We start from the raw sequence: 16375 nt of genomic DNA, 5'->3' as shown, positions 1-16375 counted from the left end.
GATTAAGTCCCTCTGTTAATGCAGCCTAGGACTGTGTTGGCTTTTTTGGCACATGCAGGATATTGCAGGCTCATATTTAAGGGATTGTCCTCTAGGACTCCAAGATTTCTCTCACCAGGTACCACCTATTCTATGTCTATGCATTTGTTTTTTCTTACCAAAATGTGGGACCTTTCTTTTCTTACCACTGAATTTCATTTGTTAGATCCTCCCAATGTTCAAGCATGACAAGGCCCTTCTGTATCTTGAGCCTATCTTCTGGAGTGTTGGCCATGTCCCTATTCCTGCCAGCATGGTGTCCTCTGCAAATTTGATGAGTTCCACTCTATCCCCTCAGCTAAATCATTAATGAAGATAATGAAGAGTACTGGGACAAAGACAGCACTTTGGGGCACCCCATTGTATGTAAAACTGAAGGTTGCTTTTTTTTACTCATTATATACTTTTTTTTTACCCACATTTCCACCCAGTGACTCCATACTATCATCACGCCAGATAATATTAACTGTGCCACATATAAAGGAGCTGAGATATTATGAATTAAATCATAAGAACTTTGGCAAAATCCCAGGCCTCTTCATGATTCATTCTTTTAATAGTGACTGTGTCATAAATCAGCAGCAATATTAATCACAGCTGTGGTAAATAAATCAATTACTTATTTACAAATGTTTAACTTGCTTTTCACTGATAAAGAATCCCAGAGTAGGCTTTAAAACTAGTTAACTAGTTTTAGACTCTAGACCAGAGGTGGGTTCCTATTGGTTCGCCCTGGTTCAGCCAAATAGGTAGTAACTTTTGTTTCTGCACATAAGCTTTTTTTTTACTACTGCGTATGCGCCCGAAGCGCATCCCTGAGCAAACCAGCAGTATAAGAACCAGAACCCACCCCTGCTCTAGGCACCACTTAACAAGAGTCTAAACTAGACTCTAGTTAAGTGGGAACCCTGGTTAAACTGTGGCACAGTCAACATACAAACAGTAGATAGCACACAGTGTTATAGGTAGCAGGGAAGAGTATAAACCACTGCCTTCAGCACAACTGTACAATAGAACACTGTTCATCTTGCTAATAGCAGGAATATTGGGAGTTATGGGTGCCTTCTCTCTCTCTCCCTCTCTCTCCCTCCCTCCCTCCCTCTCTGTTCAGTAGAGTTCCAGTCTGCCCCTCTCCCTTGCCTAACCAGAAGTAGAGGGCCAACCATGCCCAAAATAGAAAGAACACCCATGTGTCAATTGGCATAAAAAGAGGGACACATTCAGCTTGCACATCACCTCCTTTTCTCTGCACAGAATAACAATATGTTCTTTACATGCAATTATTTCTTTAAACAGTTTTTTTGTTCCTTAGGAATACAATAACCGATGAATTTAAAAAAAATTAAGATAGAGATTACCTATAGTATATTATAGGTAAATTTCATTATATCATTTTAGAGAGAAAAACACAAAAATATTACATGTAAAAATAAAATACAACCTATTTTTATATTTTAAATAAAACTTTAAACTTTGATCACAAAGCAATATTTGACTTTCCACTGAATCAAGAGTACCAGCATATATTTAACTTATCCATTTCTAAGAGATATTAAAATCAGAGTCTGCTGATGTCTAATATTATAATAACCAAGGTGTGGGCTATATAGAATGCCAAGGATTTAAAAATCCAAATCCATTTAGAAAGTTTTTGCTCCCCCCCCCAAAGCCACACATAACAGTATGGATTTTCCTGTGTAAAAGGGGATCACCTAGTGGCAAGAATAGAAAAGATGCCCTGAGATTTCAAAAATTCAGATGAAATTTACCACTCTGACAATCAATTACAGAATAATCAATATATTTATAATTTGAACCAACAACCCTGTAATCCCATACCTGTCTATTCAGAGTACTTAAGTAAGTACTTACTTATGTAATTATCTTGGGACCCAAGGAAGGAAAACAAATACTAGTGTTCTTTCCAGCAATAAAAGTGCAATGATGACAAATCCAATAACTAGGAATTTATCTCCCTTTCATACTGAAAGGTTCTCATTGTATTAAAAGTTTGAGTGTTGCCAAATCTCGCTCAGGTATTGTCTGCAGTGATTTGTGTATTTATTTATTTGCAGCAGTTTTATTTTGCTGAGTTATAATATTCTGCCATTTATAGCCACATAAAATTATAACATCATAAAACAGCCTCCTACCCCACCTCACGACACAATAGTGTCAGAGTGACTATGACAAGTTCCAGAAGCTCTACAGAAGACTTTTCACTACCTTCCTGAAAACTGAAGTAAGTTGCCATCCAGATCTCCTGATAAACAACAAATAGTCTTCGAAGGATCAACAATAACGATTTGTTCAGCGATTATTCAAAGTTACTGCAACATGGAAAAAAAATAGCCATATTACCAGTCCTCTAAGATCTAGCCAAGGCAGCATCACATGATTACAATCCAACACAGATGTGCCTAGCTAACAATTATGATGCTGCAGGGAACTGTGATCACTTGATCACCATTTGTGACATTCCCTGCTGGTTTCCCACAAGCAAAGTCAATGTGGCAGGGGAAGATTGCTAGTCATTCCAGTAAGACACTTCTGCATGTAGCACAACCCATCTGCTAACAGCCTCCATCAACTCACATTGGGACCTCCCATAGCATCCTGCTCTTCTGGGACTCCTGGCACTTCATACTTAACTACTCATACACCTTGAGGTTATGATAACAACCGGGATCACCAGGACTGCTGTGACTAGCAACACAAATATATTGTGTCAACCTTTATGCCTACATTGCTTATGCCACTCCCAATTGCCATCATAACAAGGATTACCTGCCATCTAATTCCCCCTCATCTGATCTCATTGGAGACGAAGTATCAACATGCTCCTCAGGGCTAAATGAATTAGATTGGCTCTACCTAAATCAGTCAGTCCTATAAATACCCAGATGCCAAGGGATTCATAATTACAACCAGCACTTTTAATTATATTTGAAGCCAGTTGAATGTCCACAAAACTGGTGTTGGACATTGCTGGCAATGGCTATGGCTAGGCTGCCTCATATTTAATAATTGCAACTTCAGAATAGCATTCAAAGAGAGTACATTGCAGTAATTGATCCAAGAAATAATGCGGCATGGACATCCATGCTGATTTTGCATGTAAAGCATTTGCACCAGGGCTGAGTCATGCATCCTCCTCCTATAACCTGTGGCCATTGGACCAGACTTGAAGCAGCTAGGCCTCTTAAGGGCAAATTTACAGCAAATTGTGGCTGTAAATTCATATTTATATGTGCCTTTGTACCTTATCCCTGGCCATGACAGTTGGAAACAGCCCCTTTTTGACTGAACTGAAGATATTAAGAGATTTGTGTCTCAAAATGCTGCTGGTTCTCTAAGCAAGATATGGATATACCAGAGGTGTGAATCAGGACTATATTCACATTTCTTCTTAGTGTTGTGCAGTCTTGGGTAACACCATTTCATAGAGTGAAAGTGAACTCTGTGTAGTTCAGGACTCTCCTTGAGTTTACAGAACAAATGTGAGGGGGAAATCAGGGGAGTTAGTGAATAAGAGAAAAAAATGCCCTCTTAGATTTCTTAAGGAAATTAAAAATTTACATAAAATTAAAAAATTCTAGGCAGCTTGACTCTGTCTTTCTGAGTCCTTCATTTTCCGCTTTCTCTTTCCAGCACTGACCTCAATGAACCTACCCAGGGAGAATTGGGAAGTATAACGTCAACAATTGCTGATCCTTACCTGATTATATGGCATCAATTGTCAAATCCTGCGGATTGCGCAGACCATGTCCAGAAGGAATCCATTTACTTTCCATTTTAGATTGTTAAAAAATGAAGACCACCGCCAGATGGGAGCAGCGAGTTGGGATTTTCTGTAATTTCTATTATCTAGTGATCAACTGGATTTTGGCGGTATCAGATAAGGCAGCTCTCATACTTTTGTGGACTGCGCAATGCTGTATTCAATCGCCGCTCTTAAAATAAATACATTATTGAGAACTTTTCTTTCCTTCCCGTTGTTGACTTGTCCCTTGGTTACAATGAAGAAAGAGAAATTTGGTCGCTTTTAATAAGCTTGCCTTCTGTCTCCCGCTTCCCACTTCATTTCCGATAATTAGTTTTGGGTACTATGGGAATGGGAGCTAGAATTCCCAAAAACAGGCTCCTCGATACTAGTACGGTAGTAATTTTGTCTCATTGCTATGCAAGTCACTCAATGCTCAAAAGTCAACCGGTCAGAATCAGTTGGGGAATGACGGAGCTACCAATTCCCTCAGTCTTCCAAGCTGCGCGAAGTCAAAAAGTCTCTTTGAAGAGGAAAAGTTGCAAAGACGCGCTCCCAGCACTCTTTTGCCTTCAGCCAATCCTTTCTTCTCACTTTTCGAATTCGTAAGCCAATGAGATTTGAAAAACAATCCAGGCAGTGCGGTTCGTAGGATTCCTATTGGTTTAACCGAAAAAACGCGGAGGGAAGATTATTTTCCATTGCTGACCAATCGTTCTCGGAATGGCTTCGGCTTTCAGAGCAATCGAGGGAGAAAGTGGCAAATTTGAATGTGTAGCGGCGCTCGAGGAAAAGAAAGTGAAAAAGAATTTGGAGCGTTGCTGGATTCTTCGGGGAAAGGTGAGGAATGAACTCATATTTCTCATAAAAGATGCATTTAAGTTAGGGTTGCTGTTTTCCTCTGTAGTATCAAACGAAAGTAGCGGGTTTGAACACTGATATGATTTTGTTGTGTTGTTAGTTGCGACCCATCGCGACCTCATGGACAACGTTTCTCCAGGCCCTCCTGTCCTCTACCATCCTCTGGAGTCCATTTAAGCTCACGCCTACTGCTTCTGTGACTCCATCCAGCCACCTCATTCTCTGTGGTCCCCTTTTGCCCTCAATCTTCCCAGCATTAGGCTCTTCTCCAGTGAGTCCTTCCTTCTCATTAGGTGGCCAAGGTGGTTAAATGCAGCACTGCAGGCTACATCAGCTGATTGCAGTTCTGTAGTTCGGCTGTTCAAATCTCACCGGGGTTGACTCAGCCTTCCATCCCTCCAAGATGGGTAAAATGAGGACCCGGATTGTTGTTGGGGGCAATATGCTGACTCTGTAAACCGCTTAGAGAGGGCTAAAGCCCTATGAAGCGGTATATAAGTCTAACTGCTATTGCTATTGCTATAGTTTCATCTCAGGATCTAGCCTTCTAAAGAGCAATCAGGGTTGATCTCCTCTAGGACTGACTGGTTTGATCACCATTCAGTCAAGGGATTCACCATAGTTCAAAGGCCCTCAATTCTTTGGTGCTCAGCCTTTGTGTCAGTCATTTGAGAAAAGCCAATTCAGGAAACAGTCAGGGCAGGGGACTCCAGGAACTATATTAATGTTAATATGGAATCATACATTAGTCTGTCCAAATTTCTTTCTGTCCCATCTCATGCTAAATAAAAGCAAGGTCTATTTTGAATTCCTCTTTCACGGTTTCCATTTTTTCAGAACCAAATTTCCTCCAAATCATCAGGGATAGCTTGCTACTCATGGAGACATGCAGATAGAAATAAATAGAGGGAAGGTACCTTGGAGGTCTTCTAGTCCAACCCCCTGCCTAGGCAGGAAACCCCACACCACTTCAGACAAATGGTTGTCCAGCATCTTAAAAACCTCCAGTGTTGGAGCATTCACAATTTCTGGAAGCAAGTTGTTCCACTGATTAATTGTTCTAACTATCAGGAAATTTCTCCTAAGCCTGATAGTTGTCAGGCTTCTGCAGTAATCTTATGTTACACAATCCAAAATTAATTTGATGAAAGGCATAGTTTCAAAGAAGAGAAATAACATCACCGGGACCTCACACAGATATTTCTCTCAATCAGCAGGACATAAGGATGGAAACTAGTGTGGAAAATTAGGTAACACATTTATTAGAAGAGGGCAGACAATGTTATTGATAGATTTAAAAGTAAGGGCTAGAAAAGTGTAGAACATCTTACTGGAAGTTGGCAAAGGATTATAGGAGCCAAGAAATATAGTCGGAATGACTACAGAAGTAACATGTACTCTGTATTGGGAGTACAGGGTAACATGTACCCTGTACTCTAATATTTAACTTGTACGCACACTTGACTGTTCAATAAAATGTAGTCCTCCTTTTTGCATTTTCTTGATTTATAAGAATCCATAATTGACAAGGCAGAATCTTGAATAAAATCAGGTTTCAAAAAGGGCAAGAAGCTTTCAGTCATTCTATTATTGCATTATGTTGTGGGAAACATACCTAAGATTACCTCAGTAAGGAAAGAGAGTTCTATGAACTTGGAAGGTGATGTTTGCATTTATTTGGATGGCCACATAAATGTTCTTAATTAAAATAAATATTGCTATATAGAGACCACTTCTACAGGTATAGAGGCATTGTAGAAGTGCAATGCTTCCCCGAGTTAGATTTTTTAGAAGGTCTCTGGAGGTTTGTTGATGTTTTATAATATTACTATTTATAAATATGCAAGCAGAGCATAATCAGTGTTTAAAACAGTTCAGGGAAGTGGCTAACAAAACTCTTAGGAATACTATTCCCCCAAAAGAAAACTCTTTGCTTAAACTAATGCAAAATAGTTGCAGAAATGTAAAGAATTGACCCACGAAGATGGGAAAGGAAATAGGACAACAGTCAGAATGCTTACTTAGCTATTTCTAGCAAAATAAACAATTGGAATAAAACCAAATTATTGCCTATGTGCAAATAACATTCCAATAATCCTGACTGTTACATGATCCTGACTATCTGATCTCATAGGTAGCAGAATGGATTTTGTATGAATCTTACTCAAAATGATACCCCATTTAGTTCAATGAGACTAATTCCTTTGTAAGCATGAATTCCTGTGTGATTTGAAACGTATCTATCCCACATTTTAGTCATGTAAGTATAAGTTTAGACATTGAAAAACAATTTATTTGTCCATTTTATAATGTCTCTTATGTATTAGGAGAGTGAAATCTGGTGACATGAGCTGGGTTGTGGAAGAGTGGAAAGAGGGTCTTTCCACCAGAGCCCTTCAGAAAATTCATGACCTTGAAAGTCAAGTTGAGAAATTTAAAAAGGAACGTCAGCAAAGGCAATTTCAACTGGAATCTCTGGAGGCAGCTTTGGAAAAACAGAAGCAGAAGGTAGTATAATTACTGTATAGCACATCGCTTTTTGAAAAAAATACTAGTATCACTCCTGTGTTGATTAAAAGTTTGCATACTAAAAGCAGATAGGTTAATGTTGTTTTTAGCAGGTCTTTATTTCATAACTAGCTGTTACCTGAGAGTAAAAAAGTGTGGTAACCAGAATCGCCCAAAATGTTGCCCATTATTCTTGGAGATTAAATAAAAGAGCAAAATTTAATTAAGTATTCATAGGCCACAATCTGTTGGTGTCTTCATGTAGGGAAACAACATAACATAATTCCAATTCCTAAACCATGTATTCAAGTATTTCTGTTTGGGAAAAAATATCTTCTATTAAGAGGAATGCTTCTTTTACATCAGGAGTGTCAAACTCATGTAGTCACGGTGGTGTCATGTGACATATCGGGACGTGGCCAGTGCAGAACGCATCCAGCCCATGGGGAGTTTGACAGCCCTGTTTTAGATTAAAAGGGATGTTCCTTTTTGATCGTGTTTTGTGTAGCTCCAATTAAAAGTTAACTTGGAGTTCAAAAAAATGAACACACACTGTTTAAACTGGTCAAAGGCAACCCTTGGCTCATAGGTCATATGGGTGGGACACGAATGAAAACTTTATTTGTTCAATTTCCTTGAATATAGTAATGGAAATGAATTCACATACATTAAAAATTACAAATTGAATTCAACATTTGACTGGCTTAAGTGCCAGAGCAAAAGGTTTATAGAGTCTTGAAACTGTGGCTAAATATCTAGAAGGTGAGATAAGCATAACATAGTTTTCTACTTTCATCTGATTTTTAAAACCAAAATGCCTGAGAAGACTAAGTCAGACTCGAATATTATGGAAGGATAGTAGACCTGTTTAAATTTCGTTTCAGCATTGTTCATTTTTCATCCTATTGATTGTCCCTATATTGTTTTATCTTAGTGGAAGGGAAATACAGGGGTTTTATGTGATGGGAAAGGCAACTTGGTACATGGAGGGATGTGAAGGAGTGTCTCTTTCTCTAAACTGTTAGGTTAATATTTCTTTTTCTTATTTTAATTTGCAAGAAGAGAAATAGAGCTGTTCCATACGGTAGCCCAGATAGTCAATAGTAGTTTGGTGAAACTCACACTTAGACAATTTGGCATACAAGTTGGCTGCACGGAGTTTTTTCAAAACAGTGCGCACTAGATTGACGTGGTGGTCGTGAGAGCGGGTATAAATGAGGATATCGTCCAGATATACGATAACGCCCTTATAGAGATGATCGTGTAGGATCTCATTAATAAACTGCATGAATACAGCAGGAGCCCCCTGTAGGCCAAAAGGCATGACCCGGAACTGGAAACAACCAAGAGGGCAGTTAAAGGCGGTCTTCCATTCGTCCCCCTCCTTAATGCGAACCCTATAGTACGCTTCACGCAGGTCCAATTTTGTGAAGATGCGGCCCTTCCCCAGTTGCGCCAATAAGTCCTTCATCAATGGGAGTGGGTAGAGGTTCTGAGAACATATGGCGTTAAGGTTCCTAAAGTCACAACATAAACGAAGAGACCCATCTTTCTTCTCACGAAACAGCACAGGGGCCGCCACCTTGGGTCGGGCCGGTTCAATGAAACCACGTTTCAAATTTTTGTCAATGAAAGAACGCATCTCCTCCATTTCCCTGGGTGACATGGAGTAAATGCGGGGTTTTGGGAGTTTGACCCCGGGCAAAATGTCAATGGAGCAATCAGTAGGCCTGTGGGGGGGCAGAATGTCCGAAGATTGCTCGCTGAAGACTTCCTTAAGATCCAAATATTCCTTCGGAATTTTCTCCTCTCCTGCAATCCTCTCCTGCCCCCTAGCGGCTACTTCAGGAACGTTAGTGACGTCAGGTTGGTTTGGAGAGCCCTCCCCCACTGGAGGAACTTTGGAGCGAATACGCAAGCGTCCTGTCCGCCAATTTATGTGAGGGTTCCACTTCCGGAGCCACGGGATGCCCAAAATAAGTGGTCTGTCCATGCCAGGTGCGACCACAAAAGAGATTAATTCAGTGTGGGTACCCATTTTCATTTCCAAAGGCTCAGTAAAAAAATGGGCGGGCCCCCCCCCCCGCAACCGATCCGTCTATCTGGCAAAAAACAATAGGGGTTTTCAAAGTGCGCAATTTGAGGCCTAATTTCTCAACCATGGCTGGGTTGATCATGGACCGGGAACAGCCGGAATCCAGTAATGCTAGGAGGGTGGCAGGTGTCCCCTCAGGAGGAACTTTTAATTCAATAGGGAGTAGAAGGGGCCCCTTGTTTGAACTCACCCAGTGAGGTGAAGTGTCGTCATCTGAGTCATCAGAAGAAGAGGAGTTAGCATCCGCGTCCTCCGTCAAAGGTTGGGGAAGAGGAGGGGGGTTGGTTTCCCCAGCGAAAGCCGTTTCCTTCTTTTTCTTTTCAGAGCCTCTGGCAGGTTTCTCCTCACGTCTGGGAGGGGGTTGGGCAGAGAGGGGTGATTTCGCCCGACAGAGGGGGGCCGTATGCCCAAGCTTCCCACAGCGAAAACATGTTAAAGGTCTGGAGGAGCCAGAAGGGGGCTCCCTCGCGTCGCCTCGGCGTCTGGAAAGCGCTTGAGTAGTAGGAGGGGGGAGGGACTTGGCAGCTCTTTCTTTTCGCTTCCTTCTTTCCTCAGTGGCATAACGCAGACGAATTAAGTCAAGCTCAGCGTCAGCAGCATGTTCAAACCAAGTGATTAAACGCCTCGGCAGGTTACGATTGACACATTGTTGATAAATGTCAGCGTTTAAGCCTTCAGCAAATCTGTCCAGAAGTGCATCCTCCCCCCAGCCTCTCATGTACTGAGACAGACATTGAAATTCCTGGATGTATTGGGCGACTGGTCTATCGTCTTGGTCAAAGGTTAAAAACTTTAATTTGTTCCGCTTCTCAGTTAACGGGTCATCAAAACGTTGGCGGAAAGCCGCCATAAAACGGTTGAAATTCCCCAAGAGGGGAGAACCAGACATATGCAAAGCAGTTGACCACGTAGCCGCTTCACCGTCCAAGGATAAAAGAACCATTCTGACCCTTAAAGTGTCAGATTCAAAGTCCCGCCCATATATTTCCATGTAGTTAAAGACTTGCATAAGAAAGGAGGGAAGGGTGGCTGAAGCACCATTAAAACGCACAGGCAAGGGAGGAATTTTAGCCATCCGATGTCGTCGAGGGGGGGCCTGGGGGGGAGGTCCCCTTTGATCAGCAAAACCTCTAGCCGCAGGGGGTGAGACAGGCCGAGGGAGGGGTGGGGGAGAATCCTGGCGTGGGTGACGTTGCCAACTTCTCCAGTCTCTTTCCTCCTCCCCCCTCCTGTCCTCCAAAAATGTTTGACCCCAATAATCAGGTAACTCACTCCGCTGTGGTTTTCTCACGGGGCCCTGGTGTTGATAATTTCTCCATTCAGCTTCATCGCCTCTTTGGCTCCAATAGTCAGGGAATTCACCCGCCTGAGGTTTCCTCACGGCCCCTGTCTCCAGCGAAGTTTGTTGAGGCGGTCTCTGGGTGAGTCCAGCATTCCAGCTTGTCTCTATTTCTCTTTGCCCCACTGAAGTTGACCAACGGGGTAGGGGGGAAGGCTCAGGCTGATTGGAAATTTGTAGTTGACATAAATCTTCGTGCAGAGGTCGGTCAGACGGGCTGGGCTGGTGTAAAGAAAGGTCGGGAGGTCCCAGTTCACTGGAATCCGTCCCTCCAACGGCGCCTTCCTCTTCTCTGGTCGGAGAAGACATTATGTCCCTTCTCGGTAGACGTAAATCTCCTGGAAAGGGATATTATTCAGATCTTGCTTCTTGTCACGCCCCACTCCATTCCATAATTAGGAAAGAAGACCAAGAGACTCCATGGGTTGGAAATCCAAAGTACTTTTACTAATTATAAATGGTAAGCGAGCAGTAGTGAAGCAAGATCTGAATAATATGGCGCGAAAGCAATTGATATATGGCAAAGCCCGTCCCCCCCCTTAGGATCAAAGCTCCAGTCCAATCATAAGTCCTTCAAATGTCAGGTGTGAGATAACTTCAAAAAGACAGGCCAAGATGGAATGTGAAGGCCGTTGATGCAGGCGGGAAACACGTACGCATGCGTAAACCCCAACGACTGGAACATCCTAGAACATTCCTGCAGCAGACCTCCAGCACATCAATTAAAACCCTCCCACATACACGCCCCCCCCCTCCCGTTTCATGGCAGCTGAAGCAGTAGCAAAGCAGAAGCTGACAACCTGGTTTAGCTCTTGGGGACTTAGCAGGCTGTTTTTGTGCCCAAAGTTGGCTATCTATGCCATGAAATAGGAAAATTAGATAGCTATGTATTCTCTGTAACTATGTGAATCACATATTATTAAAAAAAACTGAAGCCTGCTATTACATTTCCATAAATAGAAGTCTACCAAAACTGGACAGCTACTAGTTGGCAACAAAGAGATGTAGGCAACTCCAGGTCTCCAATTGCTACATTGTTACAGCTAAGATTGGTAGCACTATGAAATATGACCTTAAAGTCAGATTCTGTGGTAATATGTTCATGGATTCTTTATTATTCTTTTATTAAGGTGGATAAGGAAAAAAATGAAGGCGCAACCTTAAAGAGAGAAAATCAGAATTTGATGGAACTTTGTGATAACCTAGAGAAAAACAAGCAGAAACTTTTTCATGAACTTCAGACGAAAGAATCACAAATTAACTTTCAAGAAGGACAGCTCATTTCAAGCAAGAAACAGGTTGAAAGTTTAGAGCAAGACCTTAAAAGGTGAACATCTTTTTTTTAATCAAGATAGTAAGAAGGAATGGGTTGCACAGTTGCATTGGCTAGCCATTGTCATTGTGTCTTTAGTAATAGTGACAAAGGAAATTCCAAATCCAATCTTATTCCATTAAAGGCACTTGATTTGATTGGAACTGTATTCATTTAGAGGGCAAAGCTACTCATGGATCATAAAAAGTTAAAATACTTGGAAGCTTTTAACTTAGAACCTATATAAAAAGGAACATTATAGCAGTATTTAAAATTATACATGGTAAGAGGAAAGTGAAGAGAGACTTCTGTCTTTTTGATAATAACTGCTTATAGAATGAATCAAGACAAAAGGAGACACCAAGTCCATCATTAATCCATTCAAATTGCTATAATAACTTGGAATGATGGCCACCAATTTCTACTGTTTTAAGAAGTGGTTGGATAAATTGATAGAGGACAAAGCTATTAATGGATCCTGATTATGTTGGCTCTGTTTTCCTTCTAGTAGCAGTGACAATGTGCCTCTCAAGATCATTTTTGGGAAAACCAAAGCTGGAGGGTATTCTGTCCAACTTGTGGGCATTTCATAAGCATGTAGTTTACCACTTTGAATGGAATACTGATTAAATTGGCCTTTGTTCTAATGTAGAAAAGCTTCTTTGATGTTTTTTTAGTTACTAATGAATTACATAAAACAATACCCTTTTTTCAGCTTTGTTTTATTTTTGAAAATAGGAACATTTCCCTGGGAAATTATAGTATCCAGTCTATCTAAACTTGGCACTGAAAAATTGGGGCTTGTCATCCCAAACTGAGCATTTTTATTGATAAAATAGTTTTAATAATCTGCATATATATTTTTTACTTTTTATTCCAGCTGAGTAGGATAAAGTGGTCTGGATCCATAATATAATGCAATGAAGGAAGGCAGTATTAATTGCAAGTCTATAATATGCTATATTTGAGGTACAATAATGTCGTTTTCAGTGCTCCCATCTTAACATTTCCTTTACTTTCTGATTAAAAAGGTTACATTGCTTATATTTTAAAGAAATGTAGCCATAGTCTTCCCTTGAAATAGGAATGATGTCTGAGTAACCATACATAGAATTGTTCAGTAAGTTAAGTACAAATTAATTTACATTGAATTCATTGGTACAAGTAAGTTCCAAACTTGTTCTTTGAAATTTAGTCAGCTTAAATTCAGTCTTAAATTGTTTTGTGGCTATCCTAAATTTCTATCCTTTTTATTAACAAAAATAGATACAAATCTGAACTGGAAAAACAAACAAAGACCTTTGGCAGTGGAGATACATCTTTTGAAAACACACCACAGAGAAGCAACACTTGCTCTCCAGCAACAATCTACAATGGTATAAGAGATACATGAGTGTGTGTTTGTATGTGTGTGTGTGTGTGTTGTATTTGTGCTGATAAATAAATAAATAAGTAACTCTAATTACATATATAAATATAAATATAAATGTATATATATAATCTTACGAATATAATTCTTTCTTTACTGAAAGCATCTCAATTCAATATCTTCTTCCTTTCTACCGTAAAAGGTTTATTGTGACATTTTTGTTCAACATTAATAGATTCAAAAATCCAAGAACGTCAAAGAAAATCCTGCTTTGAAATTGAAGAAAGAAAACACCTGGAGGCAGAACTGAAGAGCATGACGAGTGAAGTAAGACTTTAAAACCCTGTGTAGTATCCATATATGTTAACTGATTTGAAATAAAAAAGGAATCATATGATTTATAAATAATTTTAAAATAAAGATTAGAGGTAATAATTGAATAATGTACCTTTGCTAGTGTTTGTGATCAATCATAGGAGACAATACGTGGCTAATTATACACTAGTTGTAATTTATAATAATAGAATATTGAATTGATAAATTGTAAATTTATGAGAAGAATTTAATGATCTAAATATCAATGTTATCACATACCAATTACATCCTTACCTAAACAGAAAATAAATTCACTTTTTGAAGGAAGGTTGAGATTTTCTGAAGGCTCCAGAAGTGACTTCCAGTTTGTCTGTTTGTCATTTTTCGCCCTCTGGAGGCTTCAGGGAAGCTCCTGAGACCTCCAGAGCAGTGGTCCCCAACCTTTTTATCGCCGCGGACCAGTCAGCCTTTGATAATTTTACCGTGGCCCGCTGAGCGCGCGCAGGGGTGGGGGGGCGTTGTCCTGCAGCGATCATGGCCCCCAGCCATTAATGTCTAAACTGCTGCAAGATATACTTAAATATTGATAAAATGTGAGGGGGGTGTACTCACTTCTGTGATATCTATCCATCCATGTCTGTCTCTGTCTCTGTCTCTGTCTCTGTCTCTCTCTGTGTATGTATGTGTGTATGCGTGTATGTGTATATATCCTCTATCTATCTATCATCTATCTATCTATTTATCTATTTATCCATCCATCCATCCATCCATCCCTCTCTATCTATCAATCACCTATCCACCATCTATCTATCTATTCTAGCTGGCTGGGCAATTTGGGGAGTTGAAGTCCAAAAGTGTTAAAGTTGCTGAGATTGAGAAATGAGGACGAAACAAAAGGGAAGAGAATGAAACAAGGTCGTAGAGAGAGATTGCAAAATGAAAGGGCAACTTCTCTTTTTATTTCCTTCCACCCCCACCACCCCCACCACCCCCACCGTGCCTCTCTGGCAATTGGCTGCCCAGGAGGTGGGGAGGGGAAGATGTTTCACAGACAGCTGCCACCCGCCCATCTCTCTCTCTCTCTCTCTCTCTCTCTCCGCCTCCCCATCTGACCTCGGCTGCTCCACGGCGGAGACCCCAGAAGGCAAGCAAAAAAAAAAAAAAAGGGCTCAGGAGTGGGGGAAGAAAACAAACCCCATCACGTTCCTATCTGTGAAAGCTCCCCGCTCCCTTCCTGGGCAGCCAATTGCCAGAGAGGCAGTGTGTGTATGTGTGTGGGGGGGGAGGTTGGCAGCCCGCGGCGCGCCTAGTCCGCTGTGGAACGCGCTGCCACCCGCCCAGCGCTCGCTCTCTCGCGCTCTCTCTCTCTCCCCCCCCTCCAATCTCCCGCTTCTGCTTCGACCGGCCAGCAACTTGTCCCCGCTTGCCCGGGGACTGGCCTCTGATTGGCTGGCGGGGAGAAAGCCTCGCCAGGGAAGGAGGCGAGGACTCCGCGGTGACGTCATGGGGACGGCGCCCCCAGGTAGCGGCGAACCGAACGCGCTCCGTCTCCACGGGCTACCAAGGCGGCTGGGCGGGCGGCCGGGGTGGGAGTGGGGTTTGGACCGGAGAGGCGGCTCTCGGGTTCGAGTCCCGGGGTTGATCTCAGGCTGCGCGTGTGGGTGAAGAGGCAGCAGGGATCATGGCCCCCGGCCGCTGCAGCGATCATGGCCCCCGGCCGCTGCGCGGCCCGGTGCCAGGTACTCCACGGCCCGGCACCGGTCCGCGGACCGGGGGTTGGGGACCACTGCTCCAGAGGACAGGCAGGGGGGGCTATTTTCTCCCTCCCCAGGCTTCTAGAACGTCTCTGGAGCCTGAGAAGGGCGAAAAAACTGTGGCAAAAATGGGGGGGGGGTTTGTCGCTGGTCATGCACATGCGTGGGGGCCATCATGCATAGCCTTATAGGTATGGCACACTGGCGCATCACCCACCCCCCTGTGCTCCCCCCGCTTTTGGCACGGCAGACAAAAAAGTTTCGCCATCACTGTCCTATAATATTTTGACTCTTCTTTATCTTTAATTTTTAAGCATCTTCTTTATTAAGTCCATTTTCTCGCTTACTTTTAGAAGAAAACCAATGCCTTGCATTCAGAAGGTAATATAACTCGCAGAGAAATTGCTCGGCACCAAGCTTCCTCATCTGTATTCTCATGGCAACAAGAGCAAACTCCAAGCCACCCTTTGCCCAGCCATCGAGAAACTCCTCATAGCAGTGGGTCAGCCAAGTCAAAATTTTCTTTGGAATCTGCAATAACTCCTAGTCCTAATATTATAAAATTAACCAAGAAAGATTTCATCAATTGCAATGTCACCAATAGCAGCCAGGACTCTTCAATTGCTGAGCAACTGAAAACTCAGAACCAAGGTATTTTAAAAAATATTACAAGCAACTTATTCTTCATATATTTGACAATACAATCATTTTTCTGCACTAGACAGCCACTTTGGCTAGCGGTAAAGACACTAGGCTAGGAACTAGGAGACTGTGATTTGTAATCCCACCTGGTGGAATTCAATTAATTTAACAACCGGTTCTCTGCCCTAATGACCAGCTGGGTGGGCGTGGCTTGGTGGTCATGTGACTGGGTGGGTGTGGCCAACTCAATGTCACTCATGTCAATGGGCGCTTCACCTTAGCTGTTATAATGTAATAAGGGTTAACTGGAGAGGCAGTTTCTGTAAGCAGGGCAATAAAGATTAGACTAGAAACAACATGAGAATGTTTCCTTCCTGC

The 16375-nt window shown here is 41.9% G+C and overlaps 1 protein-coding gene across 1 annotated transcript in view; it reads left to right on the top strand.

Annotated features, from left to right (window-relative positions):
• The first annotated feature begins 4547 nt into the window (after window positions 1–4547).
• Window positions 4548–16375, top strand: part of CENPF (centromere protein F) — a 39201-nt gene continuing 27373 nt past the window's right edge. Inside the window, 6 exon segments of the mRNA XM_032216064.1 lie at window positions 4548–4642; window positions 6991–7171; window positions 11736–11932; window positions 13184–13293; window positions 13522–13613; window positions 15709–16006. Of these exon segments, the coding sequence (XP_032071955.1) occupies window positions 7010–7171; window positions 11736–11932; window positions 13184–13293; window positions 13522–13613; window positions 15709–16006 (859 nt within the window). The 5' untranslated portion in view covers window positions 4548–4642; window positions 6991–7009.

The sequence above is a fragment of the Thamnophis elegans genome, chromosome 4 (genome assembly GCF_009769535.1).
Source record: "Thamnophis elegans isolate rThaEle1 chromosome 4, rThaEle1.pri, whole genome shotgun sequence".
Classification (NCBI taxonomy): domain Eukaryota; kingdom Metazoa; phylum Chordata; class Lepidosauria; order Squamata; family Colubridae; genus Thamnophis; species Thamnophis elegans.
This window is presented reverse-complemented; position numbering and strand designations above follow the sequence as displayed.